We start from the raw sequence: 21,313 nt of genomic DNA on the forward strand, positions 1-21,313 counted from the left end.
TGGTCCCCAACCACAGTATTGGACCGTGATATGATTCAACTAAAAAAACTGTCTCTAGCATGACATGCCCTGTCTTCAATGTTATAATCCAAGCATCATAAAAACTGTATTCGTTGAGATCGTTCATGATTCCCTCTCTTGTTTCTGCTGAGTCACTTTGACTGATTTTTGCAGACATGTCTATAGTATTTGCAATTTAGCATCCCAATTCGTCACATGGCCAATTAAGTTGTAGAAGCAGCCGTAGCGTAAAAATGAAGCAAAAGTTTCATGACAAATACTACAGTTAGAGAAGAATCATAATTGAAGCAGAAAATGGAATCGTTCCTTAACATCATTTTGCTTGGAAATTGCTTGAAAACGTGCAGAACAGGCTGAATGTGCTAATTATGCAGACACCCACGTTAACCACCAATTCAGCTGACAATGAAGGTCACTAGAAATCTTGGTTGATCCAACGTTGGAAACAACAGAACAAAGGTAAAATTTAATAAAATGAAGAGTTGATGGTAATAAAAGGGGTGCAAAGGTGTTGATTATGCTAAGAATATATTTGAAGAAACTAGAAGGTAGGCATTAGAATGAGGGTGGTCAAGGAGACACTAGCCACAGAGAATGTTTCTGGTCCCAGTGAGTTGAAAGTGTGACTAAACAAGGAGTGGGAAGTGGGCTTCCAACATTCTTCATGAATATGTTTGGTTGCCACTAAACCATATGCTTTTTGGACCCTCAAGTCGTGCATGCTTCCCTTTTTATTTTAATTTCTACCCTCAGTATGATCAGCAGCACCACTGGGTAAATGATGTTCTTATCTTAATTCATAAAAAAGACAAACTCATCATGGTTTATCATCATGAGCGGAAGGAGAATAATCAGTGAGCTCTTTGGCCAACGCATTCAAATTTAAAAAAGACAAATATGAAGGCTGGTAACTTTTCCCTGCACACTGTTTGGACCACTGTCAGAAAATTTCATGACAGTGAAAACGAAACCAACCATTTTACCCACCCATGAAATATAATGTATTTCATAAAGGTTCGACATTGTTGAATAAATATTTGACAGAACTGAAGAAACTTGGCTCTATTTGTTTGTTTTACTCCAAGGTAAAAAGTGCTGGTGTACTAGAAAAGAATGAGAAATTCTTAATGATAGCAGTTAGACCAAAAAATTCCATCTTTCGGAGGAGGGTAAAAAACAAAGAGAATCTATAGGATGAAGATAACATATAGAGAATACTTTTTTTTTTCTTTCAAGGAGACACATGAGAATATTAGAGTACTACAGAAAATCAAGATAAACATTAACAATTTAGAGGTGCAGCTGGGCAAGGGCACATGATCTAACAGTTCTACAAATGTTTTGTCTATGTATTTATCCCATATGGCATTATATTATTGTGCATTTGGAAATATAAGCAAATAAGCTGCATGTGGAATATGTTCTAGTTGGGGTTTGAGCATGGAATTTGGTGGAAGGGATTCTCGAGTCTACAAAGAGTTGGCCATGTGATAAAAGCAGCTTTCTTCGACTTGCAAAGCGACCACGCCCGTTTGGCTGCAATCATGTGGTCTACAATGCTATTATTTCCTACATCCTTCATTTGCTTATTTCTTTTTTCATCCTCCAAAATTGACGTTGTTCTCCAACAAACGTACTTTTTAGCCTCCACATTCAAACACCATAACCAAAGGGATTAATATGTGAGCCAAAGATTAAGGTTAAGGCAAAGGTGTGGACAAGGTTGGTCACACTTTTGTTTGTGTCTGCTATAAAACCATCAACTGAGCCTGCTGTGCTAGATTCAACTTTGGCCAATGTAAATAAAAACGTTCGGATTAAAGGGTCAAAACTTTGGTTCATGAACATTGGAGTAAAATTACAAATAACTGCACAACCATAGTGTTGAGTGAGCTCTCTCTGATCTTACGTGCAATTAAAAAATGATCTCAAATTGGCAAATTGATGAACATTCAAAGAACAGTGAAGTTGGGTAAAGGAAAATTGCAATTATCATTAGCTCGGGAATCGAGAGGCCCGCTCGTGCGGACAAGCCATCACGCTTGCTAAGTAGCTAGTAAAATATGTCATTTCGGAGCAATTTACTCATTTTTATATGAATTTTGTTCATAACTCATGCTCCAATCCAAACCAAAACGTGAGCATTAAGGTAAATAACAAAAGTTGTAATTACAAAAAGGGACTCCAGAACAGAAGAACCAAGGGATTTTTCGTCAAAGCACCTCGGGAGCTTTTACTTTTTGTTCTTCAAAAAGTGGATTCACTCGCTTCCCAAAACCACTCTCTACAATAACTTTCATACACTCTCTCTCTCTCTCTCTCTCTCTCTCTCTCTCTTTCAACCTTCGAGAACCCTTTTGTGTTCTGTCCTGTATATATACCACCACCTCGACCCTCTTCTCCTTCCATCTTCTCTTCCATTTTCCAACCTCAACTCACCCCAGAAACCTACTTTTTATTCTAAGTCTCAAACCCCATCACCGCAAACAACAAGTCACCACATCAAGGAGGTAGAGTCTGTCAATACAGTAAGAGTTTCAGACTTGAGAGAGTGGAAAGAAAGTGAAAGTGATCCAGAAGCCAAGAAAATGGCATCGGATAAGGTGGTGGAAACTGTAATAGCAGGGAACTACGTGGAAATGGAAACCGAAGGACAATCGAAGGACGTAAAATCAAGGTTGTCTAACTTCTTGTGGCACGGTGGTTCTGTTTATGATGCTTGGTTCAGCTGTGCTTCCAACCAGGTTGGTGGCTGGTTTTAAGAACATACTCCTTTCCATATTCTGCTCTTGACATGGCTCATTGTCTTTCGTTCTATTCCCACATCATGAGCTTCCTTGTTTGTATGTTGTTGTTAATGTTGTTTATGTGATAACCATGTTTACGTTCTATATATCCTTAACGTGTCAGGTGGCTCAAGTGCTGCTTACGCTGCCATACTCATTTTCCCAGCTGGGAATGCTTTCTGGCATTCTTTTTCAACTCTTCTACGGTATACTTGGTAGCTGGACGGCTTACCTTATTAGCATACTCTACGTTGAATACAGAACAAGAAAAGAGAGAGAAAAAGTTAACTTCAGAAACCATGTCATCCAGGTTCAACTCACCAACATTGACACAGCTTATTTTAATACAAGTTCAAAGTACATTCTCTTAATTAAGTTTTAAACCTGATTGTCGTTTTAATGACAGTGGTTTGAAGTTCTTGACGGGCTCCTCGGGAAGCACTGGAGAAACGTGGGTTTGGCCTTTAACTGCACATTTCTTCTGTTTGGATCTGTCATACAACTGATAGCTTGTGCAAGGTACCTACTCCAACTTAATCTGAGTCTTCTGACCCTTCCTTTAACTCCTTCTTCATTGTTTATTAGTTAAGGCTAAATAGATAAATTCTTTATTATAGTAATATATATTTTATCTATATTAAGCCAAGGAACCAGCATCACATGCATGTCTCATAATAACCTTACCTGCTGCAACTTCATTGGGGTCCGAATATTGTTTTAATGTTGTTTTTGTTCAGCAACATATATTACATAAATGACAACCTGGACAAGAGGACTTGGACTTACATCTTCGGAGCTTGCTGTGCCACCACTGTCTTTATTCCTTCCTTTCACAATTACAGAATCTGGTCCTTTTTGGGCCTCCTTATGACCACTTACACTGCTTGGTACCTCACAGCTGCCTCTCTCCTTCACGGTCAGGTAACAATGTTCACAAAGTTACCATTATGTTTATTAAAATCCAAAAGTACTATTTTTTATGACATTAAACTATTAATTTCATCATTATTGTAGTTGTAATTGTTTGCTTCTCCAATTGTTTTTTGGTTAATTAGATGGAAGGAGTTAAGCATTCGGGTCCGACCAGATTGGTTCTATATTTTACGGGGGCCACAAACATTCTCTACACATTCGGGGGACATGCTGTTACTGTGTAAGACAATCTCAGATATATATTCGTGTCTTTTACGTTTTCGCAAATTTGCCCATGCTGATTTCTTCCACTTGGCCTTGCCTTTGGACGAATCACTGGCTGCTACTGTCTAATTAAGATGATTCCAAATTGGAAAGCGAAATAACAATGCAACAACTCAGCCTTAACGTCATTTGCTAGTGACTCAACCTTCACTTCTGTCGACATAATCTGAACATAGATCTAATTAATGACCCATCTTAAGGTCTCTTTCTTTTTCTCTCTATTTTCATTTGAGAATACCCAGAAGCTTTATTTTCGAGTTATCTATACTTCATTTTCTTAAAAAATTGATCTTTCCTATGACAAGAATACACATTCTAATACAAAATATATTTATTTTGCACACAAGTTTTTGGGGTGAAGGAAATTGTGGAAAGTAGAGGGCTTTTTGTTGTTTTAAAAAACAAAAGATATCTTGCATTGCTCATCATAAGAAGCACTTTTTTCCCTAAAATACCCTTGGAAGGCGTGGGAGGCAAAAACAAAAGTGCCTTGTTTCTTTGTTATCCTTGAGTTTTGGAGAAAGCCTAGACTCTTTCTCTTAAATGTTTGGATGCTTTATTGCTTTATATCATGAAAAGGGCCCTCCCTTATAGATCCAGCTTTCCTCAGAGAACGCTACTTCTTAGCTTTCAGGTCTCTTCTCACAACTCAGCAAAATCAAACCTTGCCCCAACAAATTATTCCCTTTTCTTTTTACCTTGGGAAAAATGGTATCTTTATCAGCACCTTTATTCCCTATATGAAGAATTTTTCCTCATTGTTCTTCATTCACATTTTAGCACATTCTTTTCATTCCTCATTTCACCCTTATAGTTAATCAGTGTGTGTGTACTTTTCAACATTCGAGAAAGACATTAATTGTGTCTCACAAAAAGCGAATGCAGAGAATGCATGATTCAGTTAAAGATAAAACAAGAACAACAAATAATGTAACTTTGATTGCAGAATTGTATAGGTTCTGATGAGTATGAGGATGATATGATATAGTACTGTGTTAATGAGAGAGTATATTAATGAAAGTTGTACTACTGATACAGGGAGATAATGCACGCGATGTGGAAACCTCAAAAGTTCAAGGCTATATATTTATTGGCAACCCTGTATGTGCTGACACTGACGCTTCCATCTGCAGCAGCAGTGTATTGGGCATTCGGAGACATGCTTCTAAATCACTCCAATGCTTTTGCTCTTCTTCCAAAATCACCCTTCCGTGACATGGCTGTCATTTTAATGCTCATCCACCAGGCAAGCATATCATATTATAGCAGTCATTTTTACATTTTCATTCTTCATCTATCAGTATAATACTTATGCTATGTACCATTGTAATTGAATCGAACGGTTAAATATTGTGACTTGCAGTTTATAACATTCGGGTTTGCATGCACCCCATTGTACTTTGTTTGGGAGAAAGCAATAGGTATGCATGAGTGCAAGAGCTTATGCAAACGTGCTTTGGTGAGATTGCCAGTGGTGATCCCTATATGGTTTCTGGCCATCATCTTCCCCTTCTTTGGTCCCATCAACTCCACCGTTGGCTCTCTCCTTGTCAGCTTCACCGTTTACATCATCCCCGCCCTCGCCCACATCTTCACCTTCAAATCATCCTCTGCCAGACAGGTACCATATTTTTCATCTTCATATCATAGTTCATAGTTAAACCAAACAAGAAAAAGGTTTTATTTTTATAGTAAACTCAAGAAGGGTAAGAGAGAAAGATAGTCATGACTCATGTGGGTCATCCAATCTCCGAAACATCACTGTCGGAACCCAGTGGTTTTGACTTTGTGAGCACCGCAGCATTGTTAGAATTTATTCCATTCATTGTTTTTGTTCTAAGTAATTTGTTAGTTACTGTTTCCTTTCACTGTGTCTAAAACAAACACAAAGAATAGGGATGAGGAAAGGAAAATCATGATTATGAAGAGTTAGCGTATGGTCACCGTCCAGCAGACAGAACCCGGGATTTTCTCGATAACCAATCACTTTTCTATATTCTTTATCGCCATTATTTTTGATGAACTATCTTCATATACTAAGGCGTAACGTAAAGACAAGTGCATAAATATTGGAGTGCGCAGAGAATATTGTGTTTGTAACACTGGTTAATTTTTTAACGTGGTGTGTGTGATGCAGAATGCGGTGGAACAACCTCCCAAGTTTGTTGGAAGATGGGTTGGAACCTTTATCATCAACTCGTTTGTAGTGGTATGGGTGCTTGTGGTAGGGTTTGGATTTGGTGGGTGGGCCAGCATGGTTAACTTCATACACCAGATCGACACGTTTGGACTCTTCACAAAGTGTTACCAATGCCCTCCACCGCTTCTGCCACCTATGCCGCCGCAGCAGCTCAATGCCACCGCGCCTTCGCCACTTCACCACCCTCATCTCGGCCACTGAGCTCTGCAAGTTGAAACTCAAAGCCATGCTGCGAGTTGGATCACATTCTGCAGAAATGATTGACTGTGATTGTTGATGCGAAGAATTATAAAATGAGAGTTGGATCACATTCTGAATTTAGTAATGTACTTGCCATGCCATAACCATATAATGTATTCTTCTTCCATTTTGCTTCCCTTCGTAGCCATTAAGGTAGTTTTCATCACTCTGTTACCAACAATTATCATAAGAACAAAAACGTTAAATAAAACGAAAAGGTTTTTGAATTTCCACGGACACAGAATGCAGATTCAGATTCCATCGACCATAACGTAAAATAAAAATCCTTTTGGAAAAAATTAGACTTGGATAGATGAAATGTTTGCAAAAACGATAAATGAAAAATCCATTATATAATGTTAATTGTTATATTATTACGTGTCATATTTTCATTAGGTTGATTCATGTATCTTAAATTATAATAAATTGTTCTTGTTCGAAGAGGGTGAAGCACTGATCGAATAAGTATTATAAAGATAACAAAGGAGTAAATATAAAACAATAGAAACTGACCTTTTAAAAAGTCTGCTTTCAAAATACACGACAAACTATTGAAATAATTTATTTGAAAGAACTCTTTATAATGTTAACACTTTCTTGAATAGATTTGGAAAAAATGATTGAATAGATTTTGGAAGATTTGAAACTAAATCTTTTTTTGTTTATTTGAGTGAATTTTGAGGTAAGTAGAAGTTGATTTTAAAGTAAATTTTTTTAATCTGTCATACCAATCAAATCCTATATTAATTATCACATATTTTACTTTCAAATTCACTCTCACTTATTTCCAAATCTACTCAGATAAATAACAAAAAAATTATTTTTAAATCATTTCAAATTTATTCAATCACTTTCCTCAAAATTTATTTAAGTGAACAAAGCCTAAAAAAAATTTTCAAAATGATAGAAGAAAAATTAAATACTAGTTAAATAGTGTGGCAAAAGTAGACCTATAGTACCATTTCCATACTCACTGTTCAAAAATTTACTTTATTTGTCTTCCCATTGTTGCGTCTTTGTCTCTTCTTCGTACTTTTTTTTTCTTAAAAAATTTATGTAAGACAAATTTTGATAAAAGCTCTAAATTTACGACATTCATATTTGTTTCCCTCCTTCCTTTATAATTATTTTTTTCTTCAACTTCATGTCTTCCAGGTGTGGATTAAATCGTTCCCAATTAAAAACTTCAATTACTAAGTTGCATTTTAATAAGTACATGCAAGAAATAATATAAAATAAACTAAGTTTTATATATATGAAAAAACATTATGGATATGAAAAAATTGATTGGACTTCTATATTTAAAGAGTCAAAGTTTTTAGCTGTGAAAAATAATGGTCCGAAACAAAAAATTCACTTAAAATTTAATTTTTGAAAAGTCAAAATTTCAATTCTTAGAAGTTTGTGATTTAGAAATGAAGTCAATTTATATAAATATTAATCTTATAAATCAATTTTATATTATTAAATTTAATTTGTAATTATTTTTTAACATGACATCAAATTAATATATTAAAATATATTTAGTTTATTGTTTCATATACTCTCAAATAGTTATTATATCACTTGTTAATGTTTAAATATTTATGTCTTGATATAAGAGTGTATATTTTAAATGGACGTAAAAATCATTTTTACAAACTAATTTTATAGGATGACTTAGACTTGAAATTTACTTTTTAAAACTAATTATTAAAAATATCACTCCAATTCTCTTACAAAAATTAATGAAGAGAAAAATAAGAATTTAGAATAAAAATAAATCTCATCAATTTGGCTATCATACTAACAATACTATTTCACTTTCCAATCTACCTCTCCGAATATTGAATTTTCAGTATTAAAATTAACATTATATTTTAAATGGTTTATTAGGGGAAAAAAAGCTAACATACATGACGTAATTTTCATCAACGAATCATGATTCATGTGAACTCGTAATTTTGTATTCTGTAGGGTCTATTTGGAAGCACAAAACTTGCCAGAAAATAATTTAGAGAAGAGAAAGCACGCTTTTCGATATATCTTTTTTCATTTACAATTAACTAGAAAGAAATAAAAGAAGTAGCAAAATCAATCTTCTGAAAGGAAGAAAGCAACTAAAGAGCATAAAAGTAATTCAGATGACAGTAATGTCATTATGTTACTTAGATAATAATTGTCCTTCTAAAACACTGATATGGCTTTTTATCAAACAAGAACACACTTCATATAACGCAAATAAGAATGATAAATGAGCATCTTTTGTTCCAAAACACAACCCCAGTTTCCATTTCTCTTCATCACTTAGCCTATAAATTTTTCCTAACATGAAATTCAAGCAAATTTTATGCTGTTGTTTTATCTTATAATAAAATCTGAATTTCCCTAGTCTGAAAAGTTTCCAGAATTGAAGTGACAAAAGCAAAAGAAGCTCTCATGTTCCATGTCCTCGGAAATGCAAACTCAGAATGAAAACCAGCACCCTTTTTCTTGTACAACAATGAGTGAGCAGGGTTGAAAATGATTAGAGATGAAATAAAGGTCGTTTGATGGGAGAAGAGAAGAGAAGAGAAGAATAGTTCCAAAATCCACAGCATCTATCTTTTCCTTTCCACCTAGTTTCCCAGACGTTTTCAATGAGCAGCAGAAAATTGCAGACATGAGTTTATGAAAGAAAAAGCAGAACCCAAATCAAACAAAAGCAAAGCAAGCAGTATACGCTAGCTGGCGTATCTTCTGTTACACGTACATTAACATTATACTGAACAACTTTGCCAAAAAATAAGGCTGCTACACTCCGTAGTAATTGACACAACACATACATGTATTCATGTAATATAATGTCACACATTTATTATATATATGCATGCAGAAATGAATTTGGGTGGGGAATCTAATAATTGTGTATATCCTTCCCTCGAAATGGTAGTGGAATAAACAGTGACTATGCAATGTATAATCTATCTAAAGTAAACAGACCTTTCATTTGAGTTCTGAGATGAGATGCAGCTTTTCATTTATACAAACAGCAGGCATGCAAAGAACCAAAAGAGAAGAACAAGTTAGAACCATAATCACAAAGCCATGAGACTTTTCAGTTAAAGGTCATCATCCTCTCTAATGCCTCTCCTTTTTTCTCCCAAACAGAACAAGATGATGATGCTGTTAACTTTGGAGACATGCTGCTTCATTCGTTTTTAGTTTCGTTTTAGCACATTTTCCTGCTTCTTTTCTCCTTGATCAATGTGAATTTTGCCTTTCTTCTTCAAAAGAAAAGTTAACTTTATCTACTTTTCATTGAATGGAATAAGACAAGAGTAACCAAACCAACCCTTTCATTCTTCTTGGAACTCGGAACCTTTTGTTCTATTTAGATTCAATCCAACCATTATTTGCAAGCTTGCAAAATTCTCACAGCTTTTCATTCCAATACTTTCCTCTGTTTTCGTTAACAAGCATGCTTAACGGTTAAACAGCACAATCTGTATCAGAGAACTGGAAAAAAACAAAATTCAAATCAGGAGACAGAAATAAAGCTTGTTAAGAAGATACAAATCAAGAATAATAACTTCTGATGACAGAAATCCCACCTTGTTCAATTTTACTTCTTCATTATTTTTAATATTTATATGTAGAAAAAATTTGTATAATAACCGGATGATAACACAAAGATGAAAATAAGATGATGATTTGTAATTATTAACAAAAAAATTGGTAACCTGCATTGCTCGGACGTGTTTTTTTTCTGAGATTTGAAATTGGATTCTTTCTATATTATGATAATGAATTGCACTATATACACTCAATAAATTTTTTCACAGCCTTATATCCAATATATTTTTTATATGATATTTTTATACACACAAAATTTTTATATTCATTTCACATTAATTTTTTTTTATTCATGAAAAAAATATAAAAGATCATTTTATTTTTATATTATATGTCAAATAAATATAGAAGTGTCATTATTTTATATTTTTCTTTATTTTTTTTTACTACTTTGAAATAATTTTATTACTCCTAAAAAGTGGCTTTTGGAAAGGTTGATGGGTGAAAAAAATATAATCATAACCTACATATTTTAAAATTCATGAAAATTTATTTTAAAAAAAGTTTCAAAATTTCAATTGAAGTATAAAAAAACATTATTTTTCTTTTAAAAACACTGAAATGTTGAAACTTCAGTTGTCCAAACGAATTCAATACATGGGTTATATATTTTTCGTGATTTATTTTCTTTAGAATGAGGGATTAATCACTCTTGCTACTCCTTTTTTTTTTTTCCTTTTTTACTTTATTTTATTTTTTTAGCATATCACTATCTTTCCATTTTCTTGAAATTTTTATTTAAAAGCATTGTAACCAGAGAAAACTTGCTTGATGAATAAATGAAGTGGGAAATTGTGGAGCATCCAAAATGGGCTTACAAAGTGGTGAAGCCCAACTTTGCAACACTTTAACCTGAGACCAGAGACGGCCCATATGTAAGGCCTGGATACCCATATTATATCTTAGGGTGTTTCTCCCTTCACCTCCCCATTTTCTTCCTCTACCTCCCCAACTTTCTTCAAATTTTTTTTATTACAAAAATAACCTCTTTCTTTACCTTTTTTATCCTTTTTAACTTCTAACCCTCAACCCTGCTTTACTCTCTGCTCACAGCCCACTTCCCCCAAGCTTTTAAATTAGCACTGCAGTTCGAGAGACACTCCCCCGCGACGCTCAGCAGCCCCATCTGGCTGGGCCAATGACCTGGAGGCGGTGCAAGTTGGACAGCCGGTGGCGAGGGTGGCGAGTCCGTTGTCGATGACTTCAACGGGGAGCATGTTTTCATCGCAGAAGCACCAATTGGGGGCAAGGTCGGAATGGAGGTGCACGGAGAGAACGCGGTGGCTGAGGAGAATAGCAGAATTACGAGGCGAAATGAAGGTGGCGGAGAGGAAGTCGACGTGGTTGAGTTCCTGAAACTCTATCATCAGCTCCTTCAACTTCTTCCTCAGCCCATTGGTGACAGCGATCCGGGTCCGGTAGATGGTCGGCATGTCGTACTTGAGACCGGAGAGCGATTTGCGATTCTTGGGTTTGGCTTATGCGATTCTGTGTGCAGGCTGCGTTTCTCTGTGCGTTGCAATGAAGATGACCGAACTGTGCGTCTCTGGTTTGGGGGTTTCTGAAATTGGATGTGTGGACCTGGAATTGGGTTTTGTGTTTGTTGTTTTTCTGATGCAGGTCGGGTGACATGCGAAGGTGATGAGGTGTAGGCTCGCGATGGCGGCTTGCTGGTGGTCGTGGTGATTCTGTGAGGGTGGTGATGGTGCTGCGCGAAGGAAATGCGCGTCGAATTTGTGATGAAGATGATGAGGACGCGCGATGATGGCGGCAGCGCTGTGCTTCTGCTTCTGGATCGTTTGATGATGGCGTGATGATTCAATGGTGCAAAGAAGATGCACGAGCTTGGTGCGGCTGGCTCGACGATTGCGGCTGGCTCGACGATGGCGGCGACGCAATGTAGGTGGGGAGAGTTCGACAGAGAGCGAGGGGCCTAGTTGTCTTGCTCTCCTCGTTGGCCTGCTGCAAGCTGCCGAGGATGTCTCTGAGGAACCCCATTTCAGTCTTCACCTTCTCAGCCTCTTCCATGAAGATTCCCATGTTAGTGTCTAAGTGGGTTATGGAAGAAGTGAGTTCCACATACCCGCTTCCAAATCAACGTCTTTCATCGCAGTTTTCTTTAGATCCACGTGAAGGACTTGATCATTAGATCGTTCATTTTGGGATCAGAAATTGATTTTGATATGTGCAAGCAAAACGAGAGTAGAAGAGAATAAGTGAAGACGATAATAGAAAGGATCTGTGAAAGAAGTAATAACGTGGAAATATTCCTTAACGGATGTTGACATTCCTTTAAGGTATAAAATGGATGTCGACATCCGTTCATCTGTTTTATACCTTAAACGGATGTTGATATCTGTTTTTACCTTAAACGGATGTTGATATCTGCTTTTACCTTAAACGGATGTTGATATTCGTCTATAGATCCTCATATCCGTTTAAGGGAGGTTTCTTTATAAAATTTGAACCTTAAAAATAAACTTGGATAAAATAAGAGTAGAAAAATAGATTGAAGGGTAAAAGAGAAAGAGGTGAGGTGGAAGGAGCAAACGTGGAGGTGGAGGAAACAACACCTTATATCTTATACACCTGTATTTACAACCAAAAACAGCTTCTTCTTTTCTTGTGTCATTGATTTTATCTTCAATAATCAATGAACATTTTCTTCAAAGGGTACAAAAAATTATATTTTTCATTTAAATTTGTGATGTTATTTTCGTCCTTCCAAACCACCTACATCTTTTAGTTGAAAAACGTGACACAATCTGAAATGTTGAAAAATTGTATTATTTAATCTTAGAACAATGAAGTATGAATTAGTTTTAGAGTTTAATTTATGTATCATGTTAGTATCAAACTTTTCATACATAAAATTTATGATAAAACTTTACTATTTGTCACATCATTCTATTTTATATGATGGCATAGCAGTTTTAATTTATACGTGTGCAAAATAAACACAATAAAATTAATATAAATTAAAATATTGTTTATTGATTACAATAATTTATTTTTAATTTTTTTATAAAAGGGAAGGAAGATCTTCATACCATTATACATAATATATACAGATTGAGGAGAGGGGGAGGGGGAAAGAGAGAGATATTAAAAAATACGATAAATAATATTATATATCATTAAAGCTTAATTAATTTTAAGTTTATTATAAATTTCTGTATTTTTAATTTTTTAATTAAATTGTGTAATATATTCATAAAATTATGACGGTGGAGACTCAATTAAAAATATTTAAAAGAAACTTAATTGAGTTTAAAATTAAATTATATAATATTTAAAAGAAACTTAATTAAGTTCAGTTTGTATTTTAAGTTCTGGACATTGAGAGTACTTACAATACATTTACTTAAGAAAAAAATATACTAAAAACTATAATGCATAACAGTACCAAAATTAAATAAAGTAAGATCACCAGTATTTTGTAATCACGACATATTATGTAAAATCAATATTTCTTATAATTTTAATATTTTAAGATTCATAAATTTAAAAAACACAAAAGTGTAATATAATTTTACCAGATTATAAGCAAAATTGTTAGCAAATAAATATTAATATAAAAGCAAGGGGACAATTTACAAAACTGACTACAGTAACCTTGACAAAAAAATCATAACAACAATTTTGTAAAGGATAAAGAGACTTAGTGAATCCTTAAAATGACAGCATTTAAAAATTTTAGAAATTTGATTCTACTTTAGTCGATAAAGAAACCAAATTAAAGGAAATTAAAAAATATGAAAAAAATCGAAACCTTTTCTGATTCTCCTACCTTTTCATTTCTTCGTCAAAAGAAAACACCTGCCTTATCCATACCTTTGTCCTGTTAATAACATTTTAACGGGGTTCAATGATGTTTATTTGGATACTACGGCGTTCGAAGATGTTTATTTGATCACAAGCAACAATATACGGTGTCTGATTCAATTAACTAGAGTTTAAATATAGGTGATGCAAGGAAGACGTTTAATGAAATATTTTTGTGTAGATTCACGAAGTTACAGCATGAACAATACCAAAGCTGTATGTAAAAGGAATAACGTCTCATCAAAACAAGTTCATGACATTCAAAAACCCATCAGATAATTTCATTCATAACTGGTTAGCACAAACTACACACTCAATATGTCATCCTATCATGACAATGGTTTGAGCCACAACCAGCACTTCAAGAGAATATTTGTGAACCCAATTGCATTAATGTTAACCTAAATTATGTTTTGAACAGAACATCTTCCCCAACACATTTTGGCAATCGTTTGTTTATTTGTTGTATTTGTTACTAATTAAAACTAAGAAAAAATAATGTTAAAAAACTGAAAAAAAAGACAAATGCCACTGCTACAACCATTTCCCAAAGAGATATCAGTCATAATATAGTCAGGACTCATAGCTGTGTTTTTCTTGTGAAATGCGATAAATATTAAATGTTCATCCAAAATTATTAAACGCTTTACCTGAAAACAAATGACTATCACAAGATAAAAGACAAAGAACCTGTGAAAACATACATGCAAACATAAATCGCCTGATTATAATATTCAATCTTCATAACAAGACTCCCAAAGAATCATATTAAACCAGCAATAATTCATCATGCAACACAACAAAATTTAAGTCCATAACAAAATATAAATCCAGCCAGATCTGATCTTGCTTGCAGATTTGTAATAAGACCGCATGAACATCTGATTGCCAAAAGAGAAACAAAATCCCACACACCTATTCTACTAATGAAAATTCATAACACATGCCACTGAAATCATCCTAAACATCTTCAAGTAAAAACTTAAAACCAAATCATAAACATAAAACCCTAAAACAGACTTCAACGAGCATTAGTTGGGCATTCTCTGGCAAAGTGCCCTGACTCTCCACAGTTGTAGCAGCTTCCACCGCCGCCGCCACCGCCGCCTCCGCCATACCTTCCACCGCCGCCACCTCCTCCGCCGTACCTTCCGCCACCACTGCCTCCTCCTCCGTACCTGTCTCCACCGCCTCCGCCTCCCTGGAAGCAATCCCTAGCAAGGTGACCGGATTCGCCGCAGTTGTAGCATGCACCACCGCCGCCGCCTCCACCTCGTCCACCACCACCATAGCCACCGCCACCTCCACCATATCCACCTCCATATCCACCGCCTCCTCCGCCACCACGTCCACCGCCAAATCCACGGCCACCATCACCACCGCGACGGGTTCCCTGGACACTGGCACCGTCAGGACCAGTGACATCAACAGCCTTAGCGCGTCCATCAGAGTCAGATTCGATGGCAAACTCAACAGATTCTCCCTCAGCGAGGCTTCGGAAACCGTCAGATTTGATCTGCGATTGATGAACGAAAAGATCCTCGGAACCATCGTCGGGGGTTATGAACCCAAACCCCTTCTGATCGTTGAACCATTTCACCTTTCCACTCACTTTCCCACTCATCTTGTGTTCCTTCGTCACAAACCCTCAGCACACAAACCCACTCTATTCAGGGTTTCGTCCAAGGGAAAGAGTGCCTTATATAATTACTTTTTTATTGGGCTTTTTCATTGTGGGCCACGCCTTTTCTACCCTTTTAATTATTTCAAACTCACTATTACAATTCCATTGACCAAAAACAATTACAATTCTGCTAATCGTGTGGTTGGGGGACGCTGGCTTTCTCTATTCTCAATATCCACAGTTGGATCTCTCTCACTGTAAGTTGACTGGTCAACATCTTTTCTCCTCTCATTTTGTAAGATTATTTTTTTTATTTTTATTCATTTATTAGTTTTTTTTTTTTCATCTTTCCCTAAAATATCTTCTATGCCGTTACCACTAACCAATGCAAAATTCTTGAAAATGAAGATGCAGTGTCCATTTTTACTGGTCAGTCAATTGAATTATCAAAACTCAAAAACCCTTCACTAACTTTATTTACTTTCAATTATTCTTCCTCTCTTATGTAATTGTTACCGTTACACTTTTATTATAAAAATTCAAATACATTATTTTATCAAACAATGTCTTTAAATTATATTTTTTTTCTCATTCAAAATAATGCTTTTGTAGAAAAAAGTGTCACCCTTCCCACAAATGGTCTCCCAAAAAATTACTGTATTTATTAATATTTGTTATACATAAGTAATCATTTTAACTGGTGTGTTCATGATAAAAATTATTATTATTATAATTATAGAATTAAATATAAATATTTTTTAAAAAAAATTAAAAATTATAAAATACTAATTAAACTTAAAAAATTAAAAAGATTAAATTTAAATGAATGAATGGTTGAAAAATAATATTCATAAATTAATTGTTTTAATTTTTTTAAAAATTATTTAAAGATAAAATTAGAAAATAAATATATATATATATATATATATATATATATATATATATATATATATATATATATATACTATAAGTTAGATAATTAGATGTATAAAAGAATCTTCAACGGAAATAATTGTATATGATAACAGACATTACTACTGGTATTCAAAATATATACTTTATAGCAATCGTTACAACTAATTGAAATTAATTAATTAAATTTTTAATTCTTTTATAAAATAATAAATGCACTTTAAGCTTTTGAAAAATAATAAATGTTTCTTTAAAGTAATTTCTCTCTCTGTTAACTATATTTTAGTAAAATTATTTCAAAATATGATATATATTATTGTCGTATTATTCTTTGAAAAATATTAATAGGTTTTAAAATTTAACAAATAATTAATTAAATTATATTAATAATATTTGTTAAAGACGTTAAAATGGGTTATAATATATAAGTCTAATCTAACCAATTCAATATAAAGTGTTGTAAAAAATAAGTTTGAAAACTGAAAGTATTTAACTCTAGAATTAATAACGTTTTTATTAAATATAATTTATCCGCTATAATTTAAAAATTGAGCTGTTGAATGTATAATTCTCTTACCAAAATCAATACATATAATGTAATATTAAATAAAGTTTAATTATTTAAACTGCACACATGTCCTATTATAATAATAATAATAATAATTTATACCGATTTCTTTTTTTGTGTCCAAGATTGTTTCTAGATTTATCTTTCAAATATATTTTTTTAATTCAAATAAGTATTTTATAGTAACCGATTTTTTTCACATTTATTTTCTAAATTTATCTTTTAAATATTTTTTAAAATTAAAATAATTATTTTATTAATATTTTGTTTCTGTAAATTTATTTGATTTTTTTAATTCCACTGTTATAATAATAAAATAACCTATAAAATAAATAAAATTATTTACAATAAAATTATAAAATGACTTGTATTTGATTTTACTATTATAAAAAAAATAATATTTTTATTATATTTTAATATAATAAAAAAGTGAACATATACGCGTAGTACTAATATTTTATATATATATATATATATATATATATATATATATATATATATATATATATATATATATATTCAATTATGTCAACACGAAAGTTTCTTTATTTTAACATTTTATATTATATTATGTTTTTTTGTGTTTATGATTTATTTTAACATTAAATAATATGTTTTAAAAAAAACTAAACATATATTTTTATTGACACTAACAAATATTACCTTAAATTGTTATCCAACAAAAATTTAAGTAACCTCAATCAAAACGTATATCTAAGTTACCTATTAGTTAAAGTTGTAATAATTGGCATTCATAAGATTATTTTTCAGATTAATTACATGTAGCCTTTAACGAGTGAATTCATAGTAAAATAAATTATTTATAACTAAATGTATCAATTTTTATTTTTAATTTACTTTAATGAGAAAATTGGATAAAATTTTTGTTTTTTCTAAAAGATAAATTTAACTCAGTGAGTAAGAGGTGCTATTAATTAGGTTAGATTGTCATGTCTTATATTTCTTTTGAGAAGTGAAATGGGTTGCAAATATTTTACATGATGAAAATAACAATTATGTTTTTTTAAAAAATAACCAGTTTCTACAATTGTTTTTTGGGGGGAAATTAGTTATTTCGAAACGAATTATTAAATGTATGTATTATTTTCAAAATACTGAAAACTTTAATAATAATAAATAATATAACAACAGCATTAAATATTATTTCAATCATAGCATTTATTTTTTATTTTAAATGTAATAATAATAATAATAGCAGAGGCAGCATTTATTATAGAGTAAATATGCGTGTTAATTTTTATTAAAAAAATCTGAGTTTTATTAATTTTTATGTCTTGTCTCTTCACCTTTTCCTAAAATATCTCCTATAATTTTAGGAGATGAGCACAACATTATTGAAAGAGAAAATAGTGTGTATGTATCTTTTACTGGATCACTTAATTAATCTACACTACACATGATATAAGCTCAACTATCGAGTAACTATTTTCTTTAATTTTTTTAAATTAAATGTTTTTAGAGTCAGTTAGCAGTTGAGTGACTTTTTATTCAAACTTTTGAATTTTACAATATTTGAGAAAAGAAAAATTAAATTATTCATTTATTATAATTTTGTAATTTGTTTAAATTGTATTGTTTTGTTATAAAGATTGTACCTAAAATTAGTAAGTTTCATAGATGTTTATATATTGTTGGTGTTTTAAATTTAATTTTAAATTTAACGATGGCATATTGATGGATATTTAATTATTTTACATTATTTGAAAACTTAAATTATGATAAAGCAACTAATAAATTTAACTTTAGAGATAAAAATTTAATCGTTAGTCATTTAAAATATTTAAATAATACAAATTTATGACAAAAATATGATGACAATATTTAAAAGATAATAATTATCAGTAAAGTTTAGACTTGTTTATAAAAAATTATGATTTGTTAAATAATTATGTGAACACTAAAATATGAATTATAATTATTTTTTAATATTTTTATATTAAACTAGATCAACAAATTCAATTTGGTGAAATTTTTATCATATATTTCATTTAATCATTTTCATTCATTTCTAAAAATTAAATTTATTTTATTCTTACATGTATAATTTTTATTTTCTCAAAGTTTTTTACCTAAATTAATAAATAATTATAATTTTTTTAAACAATGCAAATCAATTAAAAAACGATATCTAAATTTATTCATTTTATTACGTGTAGAATTTAGTATATTTATTAATATTATAATAATGTTCGATATAAATAATTATTTCTTGTAATATTAAAAATTATAATTTCAATTTTTGAAATGTTTCGAACTAGTTCATAAAAAAATCATATATTTAATTAATAAAATAACATTAATTTATAGTTAAAATGAAACCTAAAAATCCTAAAGTTCTGTAAATATATTAGGATTTAAAAAAAGTCACTTCAAAACGTGTAAATTAACATTTCAGAATTTTAAATCAGGTAAAAAAAAATAGAGATATAAACTTAACGTTCATTGACTTATGAAAAAAGCAGATTATAATTTGTTGATACAGTTAGAATATGGTTTATAATGTATAAAATAAATTTATATTAAATGAATATTCAAATGAACATGTATTAACAAATAATAATTACTTGACTCAATTGGTTATAACCTTTTATTAATAATATGTTATAAAATATAAAGATGATAATGGAGTGAATATAGAAAAGGGAGAAGAAAGAATAAGAAAAAATTTAGACTAGTTTTATGTGTATTATTACTAAAAGGAGAAGTTTTATTTGTTGATATAAAAATATAATATAAAAGGTATGATTCAAAGGTTATAAATAATTGATTTAAATTTGAATTTTATGATAGAATGTTTTAGACTTATGTGAGTGATAAAATCTAACATGATAACTGACCTATTTTAGATTTAGAGTATAAGATATTAGAGTCATTAATGAAAAGTGGTGACCAAAATTCACTTTTAAATGGCTTATATGAATATTGGTTATATACATGAAAAAAATAAAACTATCCTGACTGTATAATGATAGATTGAGATAAAATTTATCTGGATGTGTGTTTTAACACGTGAAAGTTTTAAATTTCTAATATGTTTTTTACAAACATTAACTACTAACTTAATTTTATGTCTTTAATATGTTGTAATTATGATGACTATTTGTTAACAAATGAACATATATTAACAAATATTATCTTTAAAAACAATAAGATGTTTTATTTAATATTATTATCATATTTATAAAAAAATAAATATATTTACATTTTAGTTTCCAAATAAAATATTATTAAACTAAATTTTACCATCTCAATTATACTGACATTCAAAGCTCATTGTTCATTTTAAAAGAATACAAAATATGAAAACGACATGAACAAAATTACATTCTATAAAACATAAACAAACTATATCTATTATAAAAAATATATAAATAAATACATTAAGAAAAAATATTAAAATATTTATATTACTTTATAAATCAAAGTCAAATTAATAACTTATTAACACAATTATATTCTTGCGAAAAACATTTAAAAAACCATAAAACATTAAAAAAAGAAAGACTCTTTAACCCAAACATTTGAAAGTTGTCCATCCAACCATATAAGCTATTTGTTTAGATATTTATACTCAAATGTTCTCTTGCCGGTAACAATAATTATATAATTATATATGTTTCGGTCGGATTTGGTGAAACCGTGCTAAAACACTCTTGATTATGTTGTCGGACGAATTTTGAAGACTGGTTGAAGCTTGCAGACCGGACGGATCAAGCCTTGTTCAAAGCGCTTCAGGATGAAGACCGGGCAGACTTTGCTCTAAGCGGGCGACCGTTGGGAGTTAGACGAACGTTGAAGTCGGTGGACGGGTGTTGAGGCCTGCTCAGACGTATCTTGCTCTCCCTCCTTCTCCATGCCGGGTAGGGGCGTACCTGTTAAAGGTGCTCCGACGCTCAAGTCAGTAAAATGACCGAACGGTTATGAAGGATACAAGTAATGCATAATATGCAGCGTGTGCAATATGTGCAAAAATCATACCTGGACTCTTATTTATACTGGTTGTAATGGGATTTTACCTTTCGTCGGCCTAATGACGGCTCAATCACGCCTTAATCTTCATTAGGGGTTTTAATGAGTTATTACTATTTATAATCCAACCATACGGTCGGCCGGGATGGTCGGTCGGGTGGCAGGTCGACCTGGGTGGTCGGTCTGGGCGTTTGGTGGGATGTTAATGATGCATCAGGGGACCGTAGGTACATCAACCCCCAAGCCCGAGCATGATGTTAATGATGCGAAGGGGTTTTTGTGCATGGCCTTCCTAACGCGGATGGGATTTCCTGTTTTGCTAATGAAATGGAGTTGAGGCCTTTAAAGGCCGAGAG

At 32.0% G+C, this 21,313-nt stretch overlaps 2 protein-coding genes across 2 annotated transcripts; one reads left to right on the top strand and one right to left on the bottom strand.

The window, feature by feature from the left end:
* The first annotated feature begins 2,292 nt into the window (after positions 1 to 2,292).
* LOC108338866 (auxin transporter-like protein 5) lies at positions 2,293 to 6,580 on the top strand. Its single transcript, XM_017575915.2, has 8 exons — positions 2,293 to 2,765; positions 2,932 to 3,117; positions 3,214 to 3,326; positions 3,545 to 3,728; positions 3,863 to 3,960; positions 5,043 to 5,250; positions 5,368 to 5,625; positions 6,142 to 6,580. Exons 1-8 carry the CDS (start codon positions 2,610 to 2,612, stop codon positions 6,403 to 6,405), a joined length of 1,467 nt encoding a protein of 488 aa, XP_017431404.1. The 5' UTR covers positions 2,293 to 2,609; the 3' UTR covers positions 6,406 to 6,580.
* An 8,023-nt stretch (positions 6,581 to 14,603) lies between these two features.
* LOC108339598 (cold shock protein 2) lies at positions 14,604 to 15,560 on the bottom strand. Its single transcript, XM_017576752.2, has one exon. The coding sequence runs from the start codon at positions 15,485 to 15,487 to the stop codon at positions 14,885 to 14,887; it is 603 nt and encodes a 200-aa protein (XP_017432241.1). The 5' UTR covers positions 15,488 to 15,560; the 3' UTR covers positions 14,604 to 14,884.
* Between the last annotated feature and the right edge of the window lie 5,753 nt (positions 15,561 to 21,313).

This window comes from Vigna angularis, chromosome 5 (genome assembly GCF_016808095.1).
Source record: "Vigna angularis cultivar LongXiaoDou No.4 chromosome 5, ASM1680809v1, whole genome shotgun sequence".
Taxonomy (NCBI): Eukaryota; Viridiplantae; Streptophyta; class Magnoliopsida; order Fabales; family Fabaceae; genus Vigna; species Vigna angularis.

Excerpts from the sequence above, each read along its gene's own strand:
- LOC108338866 (XM_017575915.2), top strand. The coding sequence starts at position 2,610 with ATGGCATCGGATAAGGTGGTGGAAACTGTAATAGCAGGGAACTACGTG. Across the intron at positions 3,729-3,862 it reads CCTCTCTCCTTCACGGTCAG|ATGGAAGGAGTTAAGCATTC; the intron begins GTAACAATGTTC and ends TTGGTTAATTAG. Across the intron at positions 5,626-6,141 it reads AATCATCCTCTGCCAGACAG|AATGCGGTGGAACAACCTCC; the intron begins GTACCATATTTT and ends TGTGTGATGCAG.
- LOC108339598 (XM_017576752.2), bottom strand. The coding sequence starts at position 15,487 with ATGAGTGGGAAAGTGAGTGGAAAGGTGAAATGGTTCAACGATCAGAAG.